We start from the raw sequence: 17,836 nt of genomic DNA, 5'->3' as shown, positions 1-17,836 counted from the left end.
CCAGGTTGGCAGCAGATTGTTGACGATATCATTGAAAAAATTTAACATACATACATATATACATACATACAAACATACATTATATATGCATAAATACATTTTACGCATTCTTAACTAAAGTTACATTAATTTGCTCAGCGATTCCATTTCATACGCTTGAATGAACAAATTCGTCGTTAATGTTCAGCTATTATTGTTACACTGTGTTAAGTGTTGTTGAGCTGCTGTTTTGCATGTGTCGTCGTTGTCGCAGTTGTGGTAGCTGCTGTTGCCTCTTGCCGTTTTGGTAGTGTTTGTTATTAAATTTGAAAAGATTCACAGTTTCAGTTTCTGTGGTCATATTGATGTAGTAGTCGTTGTTACGGAAATTACCGTCGTTTGTGAGTGTGTGCTTGTGTGCGTGCTTGTGTGTTTGTTTGTATGTGTGTGCAAATGTGAGATAGTGTGGGGTTTTGGGTATTGTGTATGTGAGCTGATATTGTATCTGCCAGTGTCATTTGAATAAGGCTTAGTTTAGTAAGACATTGAATTATCGAGTTATTAAATGTTAAGGCTGACGAAAGCGTTTTTAAGCATGTTTACCTGAATAGTTTATTTGAAAAATATATAAAAATATTTTGTCTGATGATAGGTTCAGTTGTTACAGTTTCTGCGTCTGTCAGATCCTGATTTTAAAGAATAATAAAAAAAAGTGTATACTAAAAAAAATGCTTTGCAATGCATTTATTCTTCTTTTTATTTCTTTGAAATTTTCCATGGTTTTTTCACGATTATGATATTTTTCCAATCATTCATTGATACTTTTTTTAGTAATTCATTTGCACATTCAATTACAACTGTTTATTTTAAACAGTTTTTTTTATGATTTTTTGACAATTTAGTTTTAAAAGTAAAACAAACTTATTTAGGGACGTTTATATTAGATTTTTATTTACTCTTTTTTTCAGATTTAAATCTGCAAATAATTGCATTCAGTGCTATAAACTTTCATTTAAACTGCTATGGAAATACAAACAGATAAATATTTTACATCTAAAAAAGTGTGTATAACAAATGTTTGTCCATGCTTAAACTTTATCAAATTTTTCAGTCACATCTGCACTTAATACTTTTAAATGAAAAATAAATCTAGAAAGAGTTTGTATCACATTGATTAGTTAATATAGTTATTGTAAAAAAATTAATTAAGTTATTATTAAATTAATCAATTCGTTAGTAGATGATTATAAAAATATAAACAACGATCGACCAGAGAGATAAGAGTAATAAAAAACAAAACCGCATTTTCACAAGCAAAAAAACACAAAAGGCTGGAAAACCTTCGTAATTAAAAGCCGTGATCACTATCTTTAACAACCAAACAATAGAAATAGTTTTTAAATTAATTTTTTTTCCATCTGAGAGGCAGAAATTGGAAAAATAGATGGTGCGTCTTATGGAAAACTTTCGGTGAAGGCAGTAATTGAAAGGGCTGCAGTTTTCATTGAATTTCATGCGTTTCGTTCATTCTTGACAGGATTCCCTGTCCAATCTAATTTCAGCGGATTGTCTGGAAGCATGGATTCGTATTTTGGGTCCCAGACTTCCAGGAGCTTGCACAAATTTTCGGCTCCCTTGCTTGGGTAGTGGAGGCCCACCTCTCGCCTGTTTTGGGGGCATTCGAAATGAAAATGTTTTTACACCAAAGTTAAAAGTTGAAACATTCAGTCATGCGTTTCAATAATTTGGTTTTAATGCGATTACATTTCTGTTTATAATGAGGTACATTTCACAACACATTATTTTGGCTATTTTGCACTTTTGAATATTCATGCCAAGATTTTAATATTCTAAAAAAATTTTCAGAAGCTAAAATTAGTGTTATATAAATGATACAAAATTGCTTGTTGAAAGATTTTAAAATTCAACAACCAAACAATCAACAAAACCAACCAGACAACCATCCAACCAACCAGTTAACCTGCCAACCAATCAACCAACCAACCAACTAACCAACCAACCATCCAACTAACCTATTGATGCCAACACACGAATCCGCCTTATCGCCGTTGACGAATTTCAAGTTGCTGAAGACGGTGTAGGCATTCTTCTTATTGGCAAAATAGATGAACCACATCTCCCACATAGAATCAGCGGTGCCCCGTTGGACGAAACTTCTGAACCAACTGCCTGGTGTTGTGCCATCCAGGTAGGGTTGGAAATCTTTGATTTTTCGGGCATAGTGAAACCAGTCCTATGGTGATTCCAAAAAAAATTTTTTTGGTGTAGTAGAAAATTAAACAAACTATCAAGAAATTTTTTTGTTTATGTCACTAAAGTTTATTGAAAATAGTTTAAAAATTCATTTTTACTTGGAATTCTGCCCAGTATTGAGGCGACGGGGCAAACCCCCAAGTTCCGATGCATACGTACATAAAGGCAGACTCATTGGCGGGAGCTACATGTCGTAAAAAACATAAAAACGTTGTTAAGTTCATCATTTCTATATAAATGTAATGTAATGTGATGTGATGTGGCGGATAGCTAAAAGCACCAGATATGCATTGCATTACCGGGATTGATTTCAAAAAAATCTCCGCTGGTCATAAATGACGAAATGAAACTTTTTGGATCAAGTGTAGGTCTATTTAAAATCGCCAAGAGTGTGTTGTTGTTAGCAAAAGTCAAAAAATGAGTGAGGAATTGTCAACGTGATAGAACCTACCTTTGAGAGTTTCTCCGCTATTGTGGGCTTTCGCCTCGTCACTTTGCAGCGACACGCCAGCGTAGTCAGCCCTTCCGCCATATTTCCTATGAGCAGCTTTCACAAACCGATAAGCTTGTGGTGAGACCGATAAATCATCTTCTAAGATCAGAGCGATTTCTTTTCCATACTCTGGACGATAAGGGTACATCGTTGATGACATGTTTTTGGGTTTGAAGGGTGGAGCTACCCTCGGCCTCCATGTATCAATCCATTGACCCATAATGCCGGCATGACTTGTTTGGTTGTGAATTCTGGTCGGGCCTTTAGTCCACTGTATTCCAAAATTATCATTATATTAATATCTCACTTTGAATTAACTAAAAAACAAAATTTTCTGTTAAAAAAAAATTCAATAAAATTTCACACCCCAATAACTTAACAATAAAATATTAATTTTCAAATATAATCGCGTGAGGCTGCAGCCCTAAGATTTCATTGCTACGCCAAGATGTGTCATACTTATCATCATGTCAGACCTTAAATGTTGAAACGGCTTCATAGGTTTTGTTGTTAATGCCAGTCTTGGCGTTGCGATCAATCCAGATTTCAAGTATGGCTTCATCTCCGTCGAGCTCCAGGGATTGCAAACTGTTCAGCAGTTTCATGACACTGTCTGTCCGGTCGTACGTTATGACTATCACTCTATATCGGTGGGTAGGAGAAGTTTTAAATTTGCTTTTGGCTATTTTAATGTTTAAATGTCACAAATTTTTATATCATAGATGTGAAGAGAGGTTTTGTTGAATGGAGAAAAAATTAGCTATTTTCTAGTTGGGCAATTTTTGTTTATTTCATTTATTAAATTTGATATTGAGAAAGTTTATTGAAGTTTTGAATTATAACTCTAAAAAATACTAAGTTTTTTTTTTATTTTCTCTAATTCACAATTCATAAAACAAAATCTTCAATAAATTATTTTAAATTAAAATAAAACAATACATTACTGACCTCAAATCAACGACACTCTCATAGACGCATGGCTCACCGGTAGGACACTGCAAAATGGTATTCTCCATAAGATAATCCTTGTATCTTTTCAGATTGTTATTGTAACTGAAAAATGTGACCATCAGTGTAAAGATGACGGCAAATGCAAACAGAGTTTTGGCTGTTGTTCTCATATTTCAAAATTTCAAAAAATTTTTTTAAATTATAATTGTTTTGATGTTATGGACACCGACCCGCAAATTTTAAAATAAAATAAATAAGTACAATAGATTTATGCAAGTACAATTAATAATTGATTAAGAATAATAAATAATTAATTATTTATTTAATTGCCGGAAAACTATACGATAATAATCAGACCAATTAACAAATTATGATACCAAGCCTGATCAATTTATTTTAGCGCATTTTATTTTTATATTTGGCTTAACGTACCACCATAAATGTATATATATATATATATATATATATATATATATATATGTGTGTATGTCATGTGTGTAAAAATGTAAAAATATCGAAATAACATTTATGGTGAAAACATGTGAAAATTTTATTACGATATTTTTACATTTTTGTATAATTTATTTATTCACTTGTTAATAAATGTTATACACACACACACACACACACGCGCGCGCGCGCGCACGCACACACACGCATGCACGCACGCGCACAATAACAATATATATATATATATATATATATATATATATATATATATATTTATTTATTTGTTGGTAATAGACCATAATTTTTGCAATATTCTATAAATTCTATTTATATTTATATACAAAATGGAAAAAACCGAAATAAAATTCTCACATTTCAATATATGAGAATACACATATGTATGTCTTATATATTTGCATGTGTGTATATATGATATATATATATATATATATATATATACATACATATATCAATATATATATATGTTGGTAATAGACCATAATTTTTTCTTTTTTGAAATATATATATATATTCACATGTGAGCATAGGTGTATATATAACTTTATATAAACATACAAAATCAAAGCCACGTATATATAACCTCTGTGTGTGTGTGGTGTGTGTGAGAGAGAGAAGACTGTGTGTGTGTAATCAGTGTATGTGTTTGCAAGCCAAGATGATACAAAAACACACGCACACACATAAACACACACGCGCACGCGCACAATCACACAAGTTTAGATGAAAATCATTAAACTCCATTTATTCCTAATTGAAAATTCAATAAAAAAGATCCGCAGGTGGTGCACTAGCATTGAAAAGTCGATAACGATAATGTTTTACATTGTTTAATAATGGAATGAATATAAGAGTAACACACTCACTACTATACACAAACACACGCGCGCACACGCACGCACACACACAAGCGCACACACATATCTTTTAAATTATACTACTTTTTACATCTCTACATTTCCATGATTGTCATATATAGAAAATTTTACTTGTGAAAAGTTAGTTATCTTTTTTGCTCTAGTATTCAAGTTTTATGAAATGATTCGTCAAAGTTAGATTATCATTTGTGAATTTAGCTAAAAGTTAGTCAAAGCTACATTAGCTTTTGTACAAGCTCAAGACAATATGCCTGCTTTGCTTTATAGATGATACTGGATATGTATATTTATAATCTGAATGTATGTATTTTATAAATATTTTATTTCTAAATACCGTTCGTTGTTTATTTAATATTCGTTTGAGCATACTATAAAATAAAAGCATTTTCATTATTTATTAATATATTTTGTCTTATTATGATTATCTAATATATATATATATATATATATATATAATTATATATATATATATATCATGATATATATCTAGTATATTAATTATTATATATATTTGATACATTAGTTATTATATTATATATATAATATAATATAATAATTATATTTATCAATAATGCTATTGATATCATTGAATCTGATGTTCCGAATTCAAGTGACAATTAAAGTTTGTGACTTTTAGTCTAGCGAATATTAAAACAGTTGAGGATGGTATCAGAGTTATTTATCTTATTCTCCTTACTGTAACTATTGTTGTTGTTATTATTATTACTATTATTCATTATTATTATTATTATTATTTTTATTATTATTAATAATATTTGACCCCGGCAATAGTTATCTTGACCTAAACCCTTTCTATTTTTAGATTGAACTTTATCTGCAGCTGCCAAAGACAAGACGCCAGCTATGATATAAAGATCGTTATCATTACTATTACTATTATTATTATTATGGTTGTTATGATTAATATTATTATATTTTGTTACTATTACTATTAAAATTATTTGACCCCGTCAGTGATTATTTTCTTGACCTCTGGTCCTATGACCCCTGGCTAAGGCTTTGTCCGACTCTTTCATGCCAAAGCAGCAGAAGATTACACCGATGACGAGTGCAATAAGTAGGAAGCCGACTATGAGGTACAGGAAGAGGTAGCTCTCCGTTTCCTGAATGGGATTGGGACTTGCAGCTGGCTTGTTTTGGACGAAATTTCTGTTGATTAGGTAGTTTTCGCTGAAGTGGAAGTAGAAATCAGTGGTGGATGTTGTGGATGGAGTGGTCGTCTGTAGGCCGTTGGTGTGGCTGTTGTGGATAGAGCGATTGTGCTTGATGTGGCTGTTGTGGATAGAGCGATTGGGCTTGATGTGGCTGTTGTAGTTGCGGCCGATCAATTTTTTTGCTATTATGTAGTTGGTTGCAAGAAAGTTGCCGATTGTGGGTTTTGTTGCAATTGTCTCATTAGTAGGTGCAAGAATGTTTCTGCCGCGGTGGTCGTTTTGGCTGTAGATTGAAGTTACTGCAGCCGCCGTTGTGGCCGCCAAAGGGTCTTGATCATTGGTAATGTTGCTAGTGGTTTTTGAAGCTTTTTTGTGGTTCGTTGTCAAAATGTTCATGTTCCTGTTGACGTTTTTGTTAGGTTTTTCGATATCGGATATCTTTTTTTTGGCTGTTTTAGTTGATGTCTCTTCTTTACTGCTATCTTTCATGTGGTTCATGTCACTGTCTGTCACACTCGTCTCCGTCATTTCCTCTACATGATCTGGTTTCAATGGAAGTTAGCCATAAAATAGTCATTTTTTAATTTTTTTGGTTCTTCATTCATTTATTCGTTCGTTCGTTCATTCATTCATTCACTTCGTTACATTAATTCATTCATCATTTGTTCGTTCGTTTGTTCGTTCGTTCGTTCGTTCGTTCGTTTATTCATTCATTCATTCGTTCATTCATTCATTCATTCATTCATTCATTCATTCATTCATTCATTCATTCATTCATTCATTCATTCATTCATTCATTCATTCATTCATTCATTCATTCATTCATTCATTCATTCATTCATTCATTCATTCATTCATTCATTCATTCATTCATTCATTCATTCATTCATTCATTTATTCATTCATTTATTCATTCATTCATTCATTCATTCATTCACCTACCCATTCATTCATTCACTCCGTTTCACTCATTCACTTACTTGAAACGGCTGGAAGAATGACATTCACCTCGACTTGCCTTGAAGAGGTAACCAATAAGAAGCAGGACCAAAGCGAAATTGCGACAAACTCCATGCTCCAAATTCCAATCTTTTAAAAATTTTCAACATTGAAATAATTTCTAAACAGTATATTTTTCATTATATTTGAAAATGGAATAACTCAACTAGATATAATAATTACAAATTACAATTAAAACTATAATTATTATACTGATTTTACTACTAATAATAATATACCTATAATTATGAACATAATTATTATTATAGCACTACTAGTAGGTCTACTAACGGTGATTCTTACGAGAAAGAGAAGGTTCACAGCTCATCACTCCATGTCACAAGATCAAAATTATTTCATGAATTTGAACACATACATAATTATATTCCTCAAAAAGATTGAATAATAATATTAATTATAGTAATTATAATTATTATAAATATAATGACAACAACAACAACAACAACAGCAACAGCAACAATTGTAATAAATCTGGTCTCCGTCTTTTATATTTTTTCAATTTTTATTAGCTGCTTAAGTTGTTTGAAAATGTTTTTAGAAGATAAATAAATAAAAATAAATCCAGGACGCGTTTCTGCTACCAAAACATTTTATTTGCAATAAATTAATAATAATAATATTAATAATAATATTAATAATGATAAAACATTTATAACAAATTTATAACAATAATTATAACTGCTACTTTTATTAATGCTATACTACCATCCTCTATTTCATAACCTTTTTATAAACTGAAGATTCTTAAAATTCTTATCATTCTTAAAATTTTCATTATCATTTAGTTTATTTACACTAGCATTTGGATTTATCTGAAAAGTATTTTTTGTTCTCAGCAACATTAATACAATTATCAATGTTATTTTATTGTTTTGATTCTAATTAATATTATAATTAGTTCAGTTATAATTAATGTTAGTATTTCAATGCCTCTCCACTTTATTCTTTTCCTCCTTCACTACAACTTGCCTGGCTTTATCAGCTTCTCTGGCTCCAAAGAAGCAGCAGACGATCCCAATGACGAGTGAAGCCACCAGGAAAGCCACAATAAGATGGAATATGAAATAATCTTCTTGATAACTCGTCATAGGACTCGCCGTCTGGCGTGGATGTGGCTGCTGTGGCTGCGGTCGCAGCTGTCGGTCTGAGTAGTCTTGGTGCCGAAATTTAGTGTCTTCGTCGCTGACGATTTTGTGGCCCATGACGCTAAGGGATGTGATCTGGTTTTGGTGAATGGAATGTGGAGAATGTGATTTTGTATGATTTTTTTGGAATTTTTATTTAATTTGTTTATTTTTTTAATGTTACCAGTGGGGTTCCTCAAGGATCCGTAATAAGACCGTTACTATTTGTAATATACCTCAATGACATTGATCTAGGAATAAAGTCTAAAATTTCAAAATTTGCAGATGACACTAAATTATGTGCTGTTGTAGACAACGATAAAGATATTGAGATTCTAGCATGGCGGTCTGTAAAAAATATGCAAATGAACAGAGGTTTGTTAGGTGGTATTCGACACCAAAAAATGCTTTCCTATTCTTTTTGATCACTTTCGTTATTATGGTCATTATTATTATAATAATAATAATAATAATAATTATTATTATTATTGTTGTTGTTGTTGTTGTCGTTGTTGTTGTTGTTACAAATAATACAAATTATGAACCATAAACTTTCTAAAAAAAAATTATAAAATCACTCCACAAACTTTAGAGGTAGACAGACAGATAGAAGTAAACAAAAGAATAATATAAACAAACACGTAACCTAAATTTAAATAGCAATTCAAATAACAAAAGCCATGAGTTTATAATAATAATATTAATAATAATTATTATTATAATAATAATAATAATGTGTTTTACGAATACCGGCAAAGGTTTCTACCAATCAGTATACCATTTATTTGAATATATATTGGTCAAAAACAATTAATGTTGACTTAACTTAGCACCTACCCTGCCACTACTGAAGCCACTACCACCACCACTACTACTACTACTACTACTACTACTACTACGACTACGACTACTAATACTACTACTACTACTACTATTACTACTACTACTACTTTTGCTGCTGTTTTGCTGCTGTTCCTGCTATTAAATCTAACGCTAATAAAATTAACATTAATAATGGTTAAAAAAGTAATAAATGGTTGATCTCAACTATTCTAATAATTTTCATGTCAATATTAAAACACATTTAAACACTAAACACAATTGCAGGGAAGAGAGGTTCGTGAAAACCTTGTGTCATTTTTTGTATATCACCATATTTCAACTACTACAAAGTGTTAAAGATCGGATTTTTTGGAGGCCGATGGTCGCCAATGTTCTTGTTCTAAAAGTATGAAGCACGAGAAAAAAAGATAATTTTTTATCATTTAGATAATTTTTTCTATATTTTTTATTTCGAAAAATCGTAATTTAAGTGTTTGTCATGGTCATTATAATAGTAACTACTATCATAGTAAATGTTGTTGTGGCTGTTAATGTTGTTATTATTAATGTCATTGTTCTTCTTAATATTATATAAATCCGCAATTTTTCAGATTCTGAGTTACAACTTTTCATATTACACCATAATACAAAAAACATCCCACCATATCACCACCAAATTAAACCAAACCCCAATCCAACTACAGCCACCACACGGATTTTTTGAGGTAAGTAAGCCACGGGCCAACAAAGAAATTATTGAAGCCCCTAACTATTTAAACAAAATTTTTTCGCCTATTTTGTTTATTCCATATTATCTCTACAATGTTCTTTATTAAAGCCCAAACAGTTGAAGACGCTTTATTATCCGGATATTTTTTACTTTATTAAATGGGTCATCATTATAGAAGGTTATATCCTGTGATGATTTCCGGGACAGATCCTGCCTGGCCCCTTTAAATACCCGGTACATCCCCGTCACCACAACTTCAAACACCCAAACACAGAAACTGAAATCGGTAAGATGACGGCCAGTGGCATCGAAATAGGGATGTGCTGATGGCCGTTACAATATGCCCTTTCGCAGTAGCAGTTGATCGCTCCGATGCCAGCTATTCTGGCGTCAAGGCACCCAACTCCAGTTAGAGCGAATGCAGAACACGACTTCTTAATTTTTTTTTCTCCGCCTGGTTTTAGTGGGATGTCGAAAATTTTCAAGTTCTTAAAATACATGAAAGTGTTATTATTATATCATAATTAAGAATCGTTATTAGTGTTGTCTATTTTCATTATTATTATTACAAGCATTTCTCCCATATTATTATATTTATAATGTAATAATGTGAAGAAATCTGCAAAAAAACACCAACTGATTGGGAATGACTCAGTCTTAGTGCAATATGTTCCTTCGCAATAAGTCGTGCATCTATAATATGTGGTCTCGCAGTTATAACACCATACCGACTGAACCGTATCTATTCGAAAGAATGCCCAAATCAGGATGAGGGTAAATACCGAAAGACGGCTGCGGTCCGGTCGAAGTCGCATTTTTTTTTTGTGATTTTTATTTTATTTTATCTATAACAAATGCCAAACTAAACTATGACTTGTTTGAAGAGTTATAATAATAATTATAAATAATTTCAAATAATTATAAATAATTTTAAATAATTTTAAATAAAAACCTTATTCTCTTTTAACATATTGTTGTTGTTTGTTTATGCGTAATGATGTCATTAACAAAAACGTCATAAGATGCATAGATTGTTTGACTTTTGGCTAATTAAACTAGGTTGTAGCACCGGTTTTCAATCAATTAATTTTTCAATTAATTATTTTTCAAATACCATAGAACTATTTCTCTGCAGATTGTAACAACACGGCTGTAACATGCTCAAGGTCTAGGAATCAATAAAAATGAGTTAAATAAATAGGTGATTTGTCAAAAAAAATAAGCAATGTATCAATATTTTAAACAACTATATATAAACCAATTAGTATGATATATTGATACATATATATGATTTATATTATAAATAATTAAAATATATTATTAAAATATTTATAAATTTTTTATTTACTACTAAAATAATGATAAATAAATATATATTTGTATGAAAAAATATAAATATTTAAATTTATATTAATCTGTTTTGTTCTGACTTAATAATTCGTTGAATTTTTAAAACCGTCAACATAAACTTACGTAAACTATAAAATAAATAATTAATGTATCTATTGTGTCTTTGTTTTTACTTGTCTACATAAAAGTCATACATATAAACATAACTATATACTAATAGTGAAATTAATTGAGATTGATAGACACATACATTTACATAGATGTCACATATTTCTGGTTTTATTTAAGATACGGTGCCAAATACATAATGACAAAAAACATTATCATTATGATGTATTTACATAAAGTAGTTTTGAAAAATCCCGGGTTTGACGTTCAAGGAAGTTTAAATGAAACATTCAAGTTAAACAAATTTGATAATTTTATCCCTAATTTAGGAATATGAAACAAAATAGTGCCATTTAAAACAACGACCATGACAACATCAACAGTAACACCAAAATAAATATATTAGGACAACGACAACAATATTAACAACAACAATGCTAGCAACAGTTACATTAAGAGCTGCTTAAACAACAACAACAACACCATAAACAATGACATATAAAACAACAAAAACCACAACAACAGTAACATCAATAATAATTATAACATTAACAGAGACATTAATTGGCAGTGTTAATGCGTCGTTAATGTGTTATAATTGCAATACGAACTCGTCTACAAAACCTTGCCAGTTTTGGACTTGTTTCGGCGAGTATTGCGCCAAACTTGTCAAGCTGGACGAACGTAAGTGAGGGCGTGGCTGTTTTTTTTTTCAAATTAATTTTTCACTTTAAATCTTTTAAAATACGTTGAGGATGTCTTATTGAATTGTTATTTATCCACTAACCAAACCGATAACCAATCATTCATTCCATTAACCAATCCATTAACTATTAAATCAATTAACTAATTGTTTGATTGATAGTTTAGTTAACTGATTATTCAATTAAACTATTATTCAATCCATTTATCTATCCATCTTTGTCAATCAATCAATCAGTCAATCGATCGATCAATCAATCAATCAATCAATCAATCAATCAATCAATCAATCAATCAATCAATCAATCAATCAATCAATCAATCAATCAATCAATCAATCAATCAATCAATCAATCAATCAATCAATCAATCAATCAATCAATCAATCAATCAATCAATCAATCAATCAATCAATCAATCAATCAATCAATCAATCAATCAATCAATTAATTAATAAACTCATTCATTTAATTTGAAAACGATCGTACTATATGTACATCAATCAAATAATTAAATCACTGTTAAATTATTAAAAATTAACTATTCAGAAACAGCCAAGATTGTCGAAGTTAGAAGATACTGCCACATAGATAAATGGAATAATAATAATAATAATAATAATAATAACATTAAAAAGAAAAATATCAATAATAATAAAGAGGACGACGACGATGGTGATGGTGAAATAAATATGGGTTGTCATCAGACCAAGACGTTCATAAAGTGTCTTTGTGCTACAAAATTTTGCAACGGAGCCAGCAACGTGGGAATTGATTTAAATTTTTTTTTACTTTGTTCGTTTTTAAAGTTCTTCTTTGCAGGTACTCTGTGGTGATGTTTGCATGTTTTTTTTTATCTTCTGTCCGTTACTAATATGGTTTTTAGAGGTTGTTTTTGAGTTTGGATAGTTAAATTTGCGAAAATTTGCGAAACAAATTAGTTTGTTTTTGTTTTTTGCCTGCCTACCTACCTACCTACCTACCTACCTACCTACCTACCTACCTACCTACCTACCTACCTACCTACCTACCTACCTACCTACCTACCTACCTACCTACCTACCTACCTACCTACCTACCTACCTACCTACCTATCTATCTATCCTACTGTCTGTCTGTCCCTACTGTCTGTCCCTACTGTCTGTCTGTCTGTCTTGTGTCCATTCATTCATCCATTAATCTAACTATCTATTTATCTATCTAGCTACTTATCTAAACTTAACCTAAAAGCTACTTACCCACCTGCCTGTCCGATCAATCTTGAGATAATAACATGCAGCACTCCTATGTATGTAGGGCAATTATTCGGAATTAATTCTTTTAATAATTTAAATTATTCATATCATTATTATTGTAATTATGAAAAGTTAATGAATAATAATACTAGAATAATTTTTATTGTTTGTAATTTGTGGAAAATTATCTGCCATCTATACATCCAAATATATATATATTGTAAGTGTGCGTTTGTGTGTGTGTATGTGTGTGTGTGGTGTACATAATTGTATACACATTCATCAAAAAATTTTGTGATTACTAATTTCATTTAATTAGTGAAAAGTCTAAATAAAAAAATTTAACATGTTAGCAAATTCTGAAAAATAATGGAACTCAAAAAAATCGGCTAACGTGATTGGTCGGGGCAGAAGTTTGATTCAACCAATGACAATCGTTTAAAATTGCTTACGTCATTGTTTGATACCGTGCTATAAATAGATATAACTTGCCATAACCTTACTGGAAAAGGTGATTGATAGATCATTAATATTCATCACCACAATATGAATATGAATTAGATGAAGTAAGAAGGTGTATGTATATAATTAAAAAAACTCGTAAAAGGGTAAACAAAACAGAAAAAGATACAAACATAAACATACACACACACACACACGCACACACAAGCACACACACATACATACATACATACAGTTAAAATAGCTAATATAACGGGTGACCCTAACGAAGGCAATTATTTAAAACACATTCTTTCACTTTTATTACAAAAATGTAATTCCTTTTGCATTCTGGATGGAGCTGCTAGATACCTGACTGTGCGAGACCAGGGACATAGATAAAAGTTGAACTCGGAAACGATTGCATGCCTAACCATGGCTTGTTCATCAAAACGGGTTCATACATACATACATACATACATACATACATACATACACACACACATACATACATACATACATACATACATACATACATACATACATACATACATACATACATACATACATACATACATACAAACAAACAATCCCTTCAATCCCGGTTCTCAAGGAACCATCCAGCATTTCTGCGCATGATGGTAGGCGCCCGGACGGATGCACACTAATACCTTGGAGAGCCGGCAGATGTTTGGCGTGGGATGTTACGGTCCCTGGCACCCTTGCCAAACGATATGTAAGAATGCGGTTTGGCCGCGGCCAGGGCAGCGGACGAGAAAATGAAAAAATATGGGAACGCCATCCCCTCGATGAAATTCTTGCCAATACATACATTCATACATACATACATACATACATACATACATACATACATACATACATACATACATACATACATACATACATACATACATACATACATACATACATACATACATACATACATACATACATACATACATACATACATACATACATACATACATACATACATACAAACAAACAATCCCTTCAATCCCGGTTCTCAAGGAACCATCCAGCATTTCTGCGCATGATGGTAGGCGCCCGGACGGATGCACACTAATACCTTGGAGAGCCGGCAGATGTTTGGCGTGGGATGTTACGGTCCCTGGCACCCTTGCCAAACGATATGTAAGAATGCGGTTTGGCCGCGGCCAGGGCAGCGGACGAGAAAATGAAAAAATATGGGAACGCCCTCCCCTCGATGGAATTCTTGCCAATATGTATCGAGGTTCTCGGCCCGATGGACCCCAACACCCTTAAATTTCTTAAGGCAATATGTAAAATGATCAGCGTCAGATCAGGCGAAAGCAGGGAACTGTTTTTCGCAACTAACCACATTTCGTGCTTGTTGCAGCGGTTCCTGCGTGTCTGTGTGCTTGAAAATATCCAACTGAATGCCGACATGTGCAATTAACGACAAATCAAAGTGTTAATCCATTTGTTACTTGATGTTTGACGGTTCAGTGTCAGTCATCATGTTTTGGTTTTAACATACATACATACATACATACATACATACATACATACATACATACATACATACATACATACATACATACATACATACATACATACATACATACATACATACATACATACATATGAAAAAAATGTACAAAATGATAAGTGTCAGGTCCGCCAGCGGCAGAGAACTATTTTCCGCCATGAATCATATCTCTTGTTTGCTGCAAAGGTTCTTGCGCGTCTGTGTTACCGAAAATGTTCGATTAAACGCCGACGTGAGCGAATAACGAGATATCAATTGTTAACTGGTTTCATTCAGATGTTTGACTGTTTAGTGTCACTCATCACTGATTTGGTTTTAACATACATACATACAAATACAAATACAAACAAACAAACAAACATGCAAAATGATGTCACTTCAAATACAATTTAATTAACTATTCTTCCTTTCACTGACGCCGCCCGTAACAGATTAATAATAATAATATTGATAATATTAATAATAATAATATTGATACTTGTTAAATAAAAGCTTCCACAGGTTACGACACTACGAAGTTATAAGGCCATAAAAGTCGATACTAGATAATATTTGGAAAGGAATCAGATGAAATAGAAACCCTCAAAAAACATGTTATCTATAACCTTAATGTCAACAAGGTTATTGCATTAACATACATGTTCACAAAATCAAACCATTAGCAAACCATAACACTAGCAACAACTACAACATCAACTACAACAACACTAACTAAGATTGAAAACATCAATAGCTATAAAAAAATTTATACCAATAAAATTAGCATTTCCTTACGGGAACGTTTCGGCATTCTTCAACAGTCATTCAAGTATTTACATTTTATCTTTATTCCTCGCTAAGCGTTCCCTCTTGCAAATCTTTTATCGTTGGTATCTCTTTTTCTTCTTTTACATTTTTGCCTTGTTATATATCTCTCTTTCTCTCTATCTCTCTTTCTCTTTCTCTCTTTCTCTCTTTCTCTCTTTCTTTCTCCTCTTTCTCTCAATCTGCCGCTTCCTTTTTGGTTTTCCTTTCTAACTTTTTCTCTCTTTATTTCTCTTTTTATTTCTCACTGTATGAGTGTGTCTCTCCCATATTTAAACTCATACACAGACACACATACACACGGACACACATACACGCAAATACAAACACACACAGATACATACAGACACACATACACACATTTACAAACACACACACACAGATACATACAGACACACATTCACACAGATATAAACACACACAGATACATACAGACACACATACACACGTGCAACGCACGCACACAAACGAAATAAAGACCACACAGTCATTCATCCAATAATCAAGGTGAGTGTGGTCTTTGAGACTTTGCTGCACTATACCACTGGTGCCAAATAGATGAATAATTATTATAATTATTTTAATATTTCTTGTAATTACTAAGCGACTTATTAAGATAAAGTTAATTGCCCCCACTTAAATTTTAACCAAGTGCTTGCCCTCGGAGTATTAAAATACACAAAGATGTTTGTAAGTCAATTAAGACTAGTTTATAAGTCTCTATAAATTTCTTTGTTTCCTTCACTCTCTCCTCTCTCTCTTTCTCTCTTTCTCATTCTCTCTCTCTTTCTATATATATATATATATATATATATATATATATAGTGAATGCTAGTATATATATATATATATATATATATATATATATATATATATATATATAGTTATATGTATATATTTGTCCTTCAATCTACCTGTGCAACCAATCGCTACAGTTTTGTTAGCGAATGATAACACAGTTATAAGCGTTACAAGAGGTAAGCAGTTGGTCAAAGTTGTATCTCAGAAGTAACTTTGCTTAAGGTTTTTTTTTTGAAAAATAATTTGATCATAAATTTAATTAATTCAAAATATTTTGATAGTCTGATCTAAAATATTTAAAATTATTAATTTTGCTCGTACTCCTAATTCAAGCCTAACTTTTTTTAATCCTCATAGAAGCTTGGTCTAAATCGGTAGCCACCGAAACAATTAACACAGGAAATGGGTCTGACCGAACCGGCAACTCTCTCCTTCTCACTCTCTCTCCCTTTCATCATTTACAGTGTTCTCATTCTCCTCTCATTACAGCTGCCAGAGACAGAATCGGTTGAGTGTTACGACTGCGTCTATCCAACGGCCACAAACTGTCTTGATGGAAGTTTCGCTTCCGATACAATCAAATGTACTGGGAAATACTGCTTACTAACTTCTGTTTATCAAATTAAAAAAAGTTAGTGTTCTATTTAACAATAAAAATAACGGTTGGTCATTCAAAATTTGTTTCATTTTATTTTTATTCAATATATTTAGTGTAAAAAAATTTTATTCTGCATGGATGTGTTTTTAGGTACACTATCATCATTGTTATTATCACCATGTCCTTGTCATCTTTATCATTTCGATGCAGTTAGCTCTTCCGTGTCGTCAGGTGAAATAACGTTTCAGAACTTCTTTACGAGTCCCATTCCTGTTTCAATGTATCAAGAGAAACAAATCCAAAATTCAAAAATTTATCTTCCTGCGTTCGTTTTGTTGGTTTTATTTTACCCG

At 31.8% G+C, this 17,836-nt stretch overlaps 4 protein-coding genes across 4 annotated transcripts in view; 2 read left to right on the top strand and 2 right to left on the bottom strand.

The window, feature by feature from the left end:
• Positions 1-937: 937 nt before the first annotated feature.
• Positions 938-4,118, bottom strand: HELRODRAFT_192903 (hypothetical protein). Its single transcript, XM_009025116.1, has 6 exons — positions 3,695-4,118; positions 3,223-3,388; positions 2,705-3,017; positions 2,352-2,437; positions 2,013-2,233; positions 938-1,644 (listed from the first exon to the last, which is right to left on the bottom strand). The coding sequence occupies exons 1-6, from the start codon at positions 3,865-3,867 to the stop codon at positions 1,491-1,493; spliced, it is 1,113 nt and encodes a 370-aa protein (XP_009023364.1). The 5' UTR covers positions 3,868-4,118; the 3' UTR covers positions 938-1,490.
• Positions 4,119-6,014: 1,896 nt separating this feature from the next.
• HELRODRAFT_176857 (hypothetical protein) lies at positions 6,015-7,292 on the bottom strand (the record flags this gene model as incomplete). Its single annotated transcript, XM_009025115.1, has 2 exons — positions 6,015-6,760; positions 7,199-7,292. 2 exons carry the CDS (start codon positions 7,290-7,292, stop codon positions 6,015-6,017), a joined length of 840 nt encoding a protein of 279 aa, XP_009023363.1.
• Positions 7,293-10,240: 2,948 nt separating this feature from the next.
• On the top strand, positions 10,241-15,995 carry HELRODRAFT_176856 (hypothetical protein; the record flags this gene model as incomplete). Its single annotated transcript, XM_009025114.1, has 7 exons — positions 10,241-10,322; positions 11,928-12,056; positions 12,623-12,837; positions 13,870-13,874; positions 14,395-14,496; positions 14,811-15,001; positions 15,943-15,995. 7 exons carry the CDS (start codon positions 10,241-10,243, stop codon positions 15,993-15,995), a joined length of 777 nt encoding a protein of 258 aa, XP_009023362.1.
• A 1,292-nt stretch (positions 15,996-17,287) lies between these two features.
• The window catches only part of HELRODRAFT_176855 (hypothetical protein), a gene marked incomplete at both ends in the record, with an annotated part of 1,436 nt that continues 887 nt past the window's right edge, over positions 17,288-17,836 (top strand). Inside the window, one exon of the mRNA XM_009025113.1 lies at positions 17,288-17,516. Coding sequence (XP_009023361.1) covers positions 17,288-17,516 — 229 coding nt within the window. The remainder of the gene's footprint in view (positions 17,517-17,836) is intronic.

Source organism: Helobdella robusta (genome assembly GCF_000326865.2).
Source record: "Helobdella robusta unplaced genomic scaffold HELROscaffold_40, whole genome shotgun sequence".
Taxonomy (NCBI): Eukaryota; Metazoa; Annelida; class Clitellata; order Rhynchobdellida; family Glossiphoniidae; genus Helobdella; species Helobdella robusta.
Note: the sequence above shows the minus strand (reverse complement) of the source record. Positions and strands in the feature narration are given on the sequence as shown.